The sequence below is a fragment of the Cryptotermes secundus genome, unplaced genomic scaffold (assembly GCF_002891405.2).
Source record: "Cryptotermes secundus unplaced genomic scaffold, Csec_1.0 scaffold846, whole genome shotgun sequence".
Classification (NCBI taxonomy): Eukaryota; Metazoa; Arthropoda; class Insecta; order Blattodea; family Kalotermitidae; genus Cryptotermes; species Cryptotermes secundus.
The window spans coordinates 843,740-851,675 of record NW_019739228.1 but is presented as its reverse complement, the minus strand read 5'-3'; the positions used below and the strand labels follow the sequence as shown (position 1 = coordinate 851,675).

The 7,936-nt window shown below is 41.3% G+C and overlaps 1 protein-coding gene across 3 annotated transcripts in view; it reads left to right on the top strand.

Annotated features, from left to right (window-relative positions):
* The window catches only part of LOC111871784 (protein argonaute-3), a 32,907-nt gene extending 29,749 nt beyond the window's left edge, over positions 1–3,158 (top strand). For 2 of the 3 annotated variants that reach the window (XM_023865108.2, XM_033754410.1), the window contains exon 9: positions 2,844–3,158. In XM_023865108.2, the coding sequence (XP_023720876.1) occupies positions 2,844–3,018 (175 nt within the window). In that variant the 3' untranslated portion in view covers positions 3,019–3,158. The remainder of the gene's footprint in view (positions 1–2,843) is intronic. The other variant, XM_023865109.2, reaches the window with a different exon arrangement.
* The last annotated feature ends 4,778 nt before the right edge of the window (positions 3,159–7,936 follow it).

Below are 7,936 nucleotides of genomic sequence, written 5' to 3'. Positions count from 1 at the left end.
ACTCCCCCGCCGCGTCACTGCCGGTGGGGGGGGGGTTCTCCTTTGCGCAACATGTCACAATATTAATAAAAACTATTACGTCTTACCTGGATCTCATTGTGCACCATCACCTTCAAACTAGTCCCCTTGGGAGCGCATACACTGATCCCAGCATTTCTGCCACTTTTGAAATGCACCCTGGAAGTCTTTCTTTGTTAGGGTGTTCAGTACTGTCTGCGTTTCCGCCTGAATTTCACCAGCTGTATCAAATCTTTGCCCCTTCAACTTGATTTTCATCTTAGGGAAGAGAAAGAAGTCTCATGGAGCTAAGTCTGGTGAGTATGGTGGGTGGGGAACAACTGCCATCTTGTTTTTAGCCGAAAATTCCTGCACAGTGTAAGCCGTATGCGGTTGTGTTGTCATAGAGGAGTACCCAGTCATTCGTGCGCCACTTCTCTGGACATTTTCTCCTCATGTCCTCCCTCAAACGCCTTAGAACATCGCGACAGAACTCTTTATTGACTGTCGGACCAGGAGGGACGAACTCCTTATGAACAATCCCATCAATATCAAGAAAACAGATTAACGTGGACTTAATGTTGCTAACTTGTGCACTGTTCGCTTTAAAAATTAATACAAAATCTCGTAATTAATTTGTTGAACTAAAATTTTTGGAGAACACTTACCAATGCTCCTAGAAGTGCTTGAGGATGTGATATTTCTGAAAACTTTCCCCTTTGTGAAGTGGCATTACACAGAACTTGCAAATGTAGACATACTCCTTTTTTGTGAACTCTGCAAACATGGCATTGCCTAGAAGTATTCTTCCCCTTGGAATGTTCACTCTTCACAATTTTCATGAGGGTATTTTTCCGCATGTCAGTCAAGAGTCGCCCTGGGGGGTCCACATGAGGTCTTCATGGGGTGCGAGTTGATGTGCCCGGTCGTACTAAGTCTTTGTGTGACCCTGGTTCTGCTGCCACCATCTGGACTGTAGCCCAGGCCTTTGCCACATTCATCAGAAATGCTTTGTATTTCAATTTTGAATCAGGGTTTAGATTTTTTGCTGTCCCTGCAATGTTACTACGCGCAATGTTATTAACCGCATTATTGTCGGAGCTACTGTCACTTTTACTGTCTGTGGCCACAATTCTTTGTTGTCCCCCGTCACTGTCACTGTCTGAATGGCAATCCATTACTACTTGTCTCACAAGGCAGGTCAGCTAGGTCATCAGAGGAGAATTTGTCCTTGATCCATTCTCCCCACTAGCTACTGGCTGATACATACAGCTTGAAGAAGGCAAAGCATTTTCCTTTATAGTCGGTTAAGTAAACAGCGAGGTCAAGTTACTGACTGCTAACTAAACATTCCAGAGTCTTATCGCGCATCTGCAGGCGGTTGCGTGCAATGTAGGTGGCGCCAGAGCGATGTATAGTGTGTTGCAACTTATCATGTTCTAAAAACCTGTTAACACGCGAACGGTCCGCCATGTTTAAAAGCGAAAAACCTTTTAAAGGGTGCACGGTCCGCAAAGTGTTACGATATTCTTAACTGTTTCTCTGTCAGTGTTCGCTTGCTCTGCTATGCTCCTGACAGCTGACAATTTTCGTGCACATGTTGACGAATTTTTGCAGTTTTCTTCAGTTCTGCTCATTGGCTGGCTGTCCTGATGTCTCTCTTCATCAGTGACATTTTCTCTTCCCTCAGAAACATACGAGGGGGTATCCAAAAGAAACCAAACTTATTTATTCAAATTTTAAGCACAAACCTTCAATCCCCTTCAAAGTACTCTCCACTTACACTAATACACTTGTCTAGTCTTTTATTCCATTTTTCAAAACATTGCCTAAACCCATCTTTTGAGATGCTTGACAGCGCCTCCATCGTTTTTTCCTTCACCTCAGCAACATCAGCAAAACGCTTTCCTTTCATGTCTCTTTTCATTCGAGGAAACAAAAAAAAAAGTCGCACGGGGCAAGATCGGGTGAGTNCATGTGTTCGGGCCATGGAAGGACGACCAGAACGAGGTTTGTCATCAATTGACATTTCACCATTTTTGAAACGGGAAAACCACTCAAACACTTGAGTTTTCCCCATAGCATCGTCCTTGTACACCGTTTTTAACATTTCAAAAGTTTCTGTTCCACTTTTCCCGAGCAAAAAGCAGAATTTCACCGCCACACGCTGTTCACGAAAATCAGCCATTGCAAAAACGATGATCACACAAAACAGTTGTCACTATAAACTCTGCCAAAACTAGTCCTTACCTTCTAAAGCAACGGTAGTCGGCTTATCGACTCAGGAATGTTAGCTCTATGCGCTCATAGTGGCAAAACACGGTACTACAAAAGCTCTGCCCACAAAAAAATTTGTTCGGTTTCTTTTGGGTACCCCATCATGTCACCCACTTGTAAACTGTTGTTTTCTTCATAGCGTTAACCCCTTAAACTTGCACTAACATCTCTCTGATTTTTTTTTTCCACTCTTGCCAAGTTTTTAATGTTTGTTCCAACATTCTCGCAATGGCACACCAAAACACACACAGAAAGAGACTGCCATAGATCAACAACAACACACGTGTGAAACACTGATATGCCAGTGCCATCAAACCATACTGAGGTTTCTGTGCTCTGCTGCCATGGCAAGTACACTGTGGTGAGTTCAAGACCTTTATTGTCAGACCACACATCTGTGCGTGCATGTGAGAGAGAGAGAGAGAAAGAGAGACTTCCATGACTTGCTTTGGGAGAGACCAGTCTCCATATTCAGTTTATTGGGATTGAGTTTTCTCTACCACATTATGTGACACTTGTCCCAGCAGACTGCAGTCCTAAAACTAATTCTCTTCATTTTGGTCTTTCAGAGCAAAAGTGAAGCTGTCTAATCTAGCAATGGAGCAACAGAGATGTGCTGTTGTGGCTGATATTATTTCAGGCTATCCCACTACCATACTGTGTGACATCACGTCCCAGCAGACTGCAGTCTTAAAACTAATTCTCTTCATTTTGGTTTTTCAGAGCAAAAGTGAAGCTGTCTAATCTAGCAATGGAGCAACAGAGATGTGCTGTTGTGGCTGATATTATTTCAGGCTATCCCATGTTTTTTGTGTAAAAAGTAAGTTGGTTCCAGAGTGGAAAGACTGAATTTTTGCTGTTAAACTTTGTTACTATAAACCTGCTGAGTAAAACTAGTTATTTTAATCTGATGACTAAACCATGGGTACATAGAGTTAATTTGTCATTCATATACCGTATTTACGCATGTATAGGCCGCAGCACAATTTTCAGACAAATTATAGAAAAAATAATTTTCTTGGAATATTATTTCAGGAGTATTACACCCTGTATTACTAATTATGAATATAATTTTTTTAAATGAAGTGTGATTTCGAATATTTCGAATATAAGCCGCACCCCAGTTTTCCTCTTGAATTTTTGGCAAAAAATGTGCGGCCTATACATGCGTAAATACGGTATATAAAATATAATTTGTTCTGCCTAAATTATTCTCATAATGATATCTTCACCTTTATCAAATGAAAGGGAAGATACATCAGTCCTGCTACTGGTATATATTGTTGCGTGTCCTGATAACACAACAAGTAACTAATGACATTCAGATTAGATGAATTGATATATTGAATAATCTCACCAGGTGGAACTACAGATAATTATAATACCCTCTGATTACTTTGACTATAAGACACAAAACAAGGTCTTCAACATCTGCCTCTTCATGTGTGGTCCATGTCATATCAAAGGAAGCAACAATTCGGCCCAATTTGACAGATTTACATAGGTTATAAAAAGCTGTAATGCCGTGTGTAACTATAGAATATGTAATACAAGGTGGTTCAAATATGATAGGGACTGATTTTTTTTTAAAAACCATAGTTGCCAAACACTTACTTGCACATGTCACTCTTCAACGTACTCCCCTCTGGAGTCAGCACATTTTTTCCAATGTTCTGGAAGCATCCTGATGCCCTTTTCAAAAAAGGCTTGTGGTTGGCGGTGTATCCACTCCCGAACAGTCTGGATGATGGTGTCGTCCACAAACCGCATGCCTTGCAAGTCTGATTTGAGCCTTCCAGACAGGTAGAAATAACTTGGGGCCAAATCAAGACTGTACGATGAATGTATCAGAAGGTTCCGTTTCAATTTCCGGAGGGTTTCCATTGTTGTTTTGGCCGTATGGGGGTGTGCATTGTCTTGAAGGAAGGGTACCCACTTTCCACCTGTCTTCCACTTGGATCGGATCTTTTTCTTCACGTCTGTTGCCAGGAGGTCTGAGTAATAAGCTGCATTGACTGTTCTGGCATCTGTCAGAAAGTCTACATGGATAACCCCCTGCCAGTCCCAGAAGAACGTTGCCATCACTTTTCCTGCTGAATGGCTCCTCCGCACTCTCTTGGGTTTGGAAGAACTGGTATGCCGCCACTCGCGTGATGATTGCTGGGACTTTGGAATGAAGTAGTGCACCCACGTTTCATCGGTGGTCACTATAGACTTCAAAAATGCATCACCTTCATCTTCAAACTGCTATGGGAGACGACTGGCAGCTTGCATGCACACCATTTTGTTCACGTCCGTTAAAGTTCGTGGTACCCACCATGCATTCACCTTGCAATAGTGCAGGTGGCATTTCACGATGTCTTCTACACTACCAACACTGATGGGCAGCATTGCTCCAAGTTCCTTGATAGTGATGTGCCAATTCTCACGAATAAGCGTGTCTGCATGATCAGTGTTTGGCTCGGTGATGGATGTTCGTAGCCGACAATCATGCAGTTCATTCTCCATGCACTCTCTGCCCTCTCTGAAGCACTTACACCACTCAAACACATGGGTCTGTGAGAGACACTCTTCTCCATACTGTTGTTGGAGTCTGTGGTGAATTTCAGCGGACAGGACATTTTCTCCAACGAGGAATTTTATCACAGTGCGTTGTTCCACGCTCCGTGGTACCTTCTGTTCGCTCATCATTCTAGCAACTCCCAGACAGGACTGAACAGGTTCTAACCCAAACAGGAGGAAGGGTGGAGGTTGTGGCTTCACTCTCTCAAGGTCGCACAGCTGCTGCGCAGTGCGGCTTCTTTACACACAGATCAGTCCCAGTCATATTTGAGCCACCTTGTAAGTTTATTGTTGTCATCAGGTATGTGTCCTTTGTTTGTTTTCATACAATAAAGCACAATATGTCTGTTCTCTCTACGATTCTTATGATTTCCTTCATGTACTACAAAACCCCTAATCAAATTGTTTATGAAGATTTGTAATTAAGAAAGCAGTAAACTGATAAACAGAAGACTTACTTAACAGTAATATGACCCATTTTCTGCAGTAGGTTGTGCTGAGTTGTGAGAAATGAAACAGAGCTGTATACACAGCCTCCACATTGCATTTCAGACACTGAAATTTTGGTCTACATCCATAGTTCTGTACATAACTCACTTGACATAAGAGTTCTCTTTGTTGTTTGAGCCAGTGTTCACTCTGCCACCCTTCAAGGCTGATGGTTGGCAGGTTGAAGGGATTGTGATCCAAGGATGAGGCACCCTATTACATACTAGATAACTTAGATCTGAAATCTTAAATCATATGAGTTTATCATGCTCATTAATTCAAGAATGAGAGATCAAGCAAGTGAAAAAGCAGGTCTTTAGTCCATTTCTAAGTTCACCTGTCAGTGAAATAACTGTTATTCTGTCATGTTTGTCCACCCAACCACATATGCTTGTAATCCTAAGATACTCATGACCTTTGTCCAGTAGTCATCCCATTTCAGTTTCAGCCTTCATTCGTCCATCAGTAATCTGTCAGGACAACAGGTCCACAGTCTCTACCAAAACCGTTCCTCCACTTGATGCTATCTAGAGCTTTCTCCTTCAAATGAGAATATCCTCTTCTATCCCCAAGGTCATCCAGCATCTTCTTACATCTTCTTCCTCGTCTTCTAGTCACTTCTATCCGCCCCTCTATCTTTCCTTCAATAACTTCTTTTAGAAGGCAGTTACCGCGTAAGATATGACCAATCCAATTAGCCTTCTGTTTTCTTATTTCGTGTAGGATATTCCTCTGCTCACTGACTCTAAATAACACTTCTTCATTTCGAAGCTTTCCAGGTGTTTCTGATCTACTGCCCTAAGTGTCGAAGTTTCAGCCCCATACNTTTTCCACATTCATTTCCACGCCATAGCACCTTCCAATTTTGATTAGTCTATCAATCATACCCTGTAGCACAGTTTCTTCCTTAGCCATTAACACAAGGTCGTCTGCATATTTCACAGTTTGAATAATTTGCCCTCCTAATTTGAAGTCTCCAAGCCCGTCCAGAGCTTCTTTGGTAAGGCATTCGCTGTACAAGTTGAACAAAATTGGTGATAAACAGCATCCTTGTCGAACTCCTCTTCCAATTATAAAAGACAAGTCCATGTAGTGTGACTATTTCAGTTTTCTCACTTTATGATTCACTAGCCTGACATGTTTCGATCCATTTGGATCATCTTCAGAGGCACCAAACACTTTTTAGAAACCACTATCACAACAGTTGTCATATCAGTTACACATGTATTGCCAAGTACACAATGTTCCATCTGTTGTTTTAAAGTTTTAAAACTTTAAAACAAATTTAAATGTTTCTATAACCAGAAAGGCTGCTGTGACTGATAGATGGAACATAGGTGGCCTAGAAGAGAGACAACAGGGGTTATTGAGACANCACAATGTTCCATCTGTTGTTTTAAAGTTTTAAAACTTTAAAACAACTTTAAATATTTCTATAACCAGAAAGGCTGCTGTGACTGATAGATGGAACATTGTGTACTTGGACATGACATGTGTATTTGATATGAGAACTGTTGTGATAGTGGTTTCTAAAAAGTATTTGGTGCCTCTGAAGATGATCCAAATGGATCGAAACATGTAAGGGTAGTGAGTGAATCATAAAGTGAGAAAACTGAAATAGTCACACTGGACGGACTTGTCTTTTATAATTGTAACTGTGAGTGTGACAGACCAAAAATGAAACAAATCAAATTCCTCTTCCAATCTTCACACTTCTTGTCTCTCCTCTGTCTAGTCACACTCTGACTTTCTGATCCATGTAGAATTTACTAATCAATCTTCTTTCGTGCCAATCGATGCCTGTTTCCTTTGGGATCTGCATTAATTTGGTCCAATTTACATGGTCAAATGCCTTCTGCCAGTCTATAAAGCAAGCACACAGTTCTTCATCCATCTCCAAAGTTCGTTCTGCTATAATTCTCATCATCCCAATTGCATCCCTGGTTCCTTTTCCTCTTCTAAATCCAAACTGATCCTCTCCAAGTATATCCTCTATTTTCCTTTCAGTTCTTCTTTTAAGTATCTTTGCTGTATGTGCAATAAGGCTTAATGTGCGATGGTCGCTGCATTTTGTAGCTTATGTCTTTTTCTTTAAGGCAATCATTGTCACTTCTGTAAAGTCCTTGGGCCACTCCCCAGTTTCATATATGGTGTTTATTAGTTTTGTCAGTTTTTTCAAACCACCTTCTCCCAGTAACTTAAGCACATCTCCAGGTACATCATCATCTCCTGTAGCCTTTCCATTCCTCACTTTGTAAAATATATGGTCCTTTCTCGTCTGTATCTACTTCTTCCGGTTCCACTTCCAAGGTTTCTGGCCGATTAGGTCAGTCATATAGTTCTGTAATATAATTTTCCCAAATGTTCAGCACTCGCCTCTGATCTACTATTTTATTCCCCTGGGAGTCTTCGATGCCAATATTTTGAATCCCATGGTTCACTTTCCATCCTAGTTCTTTTGTCTTCATGTGCGTCAAATCATAACGTCCTGTCCTTTGAAATTCTATAATCTCATTACATATCTTCTCAAGATATTCCTTTTTGGCCCTGTCCGTGGCTCTTTTCAATTCATTCCTCAGTCTCCTGTATTTCCTCCTGCCTTCTTCATTGT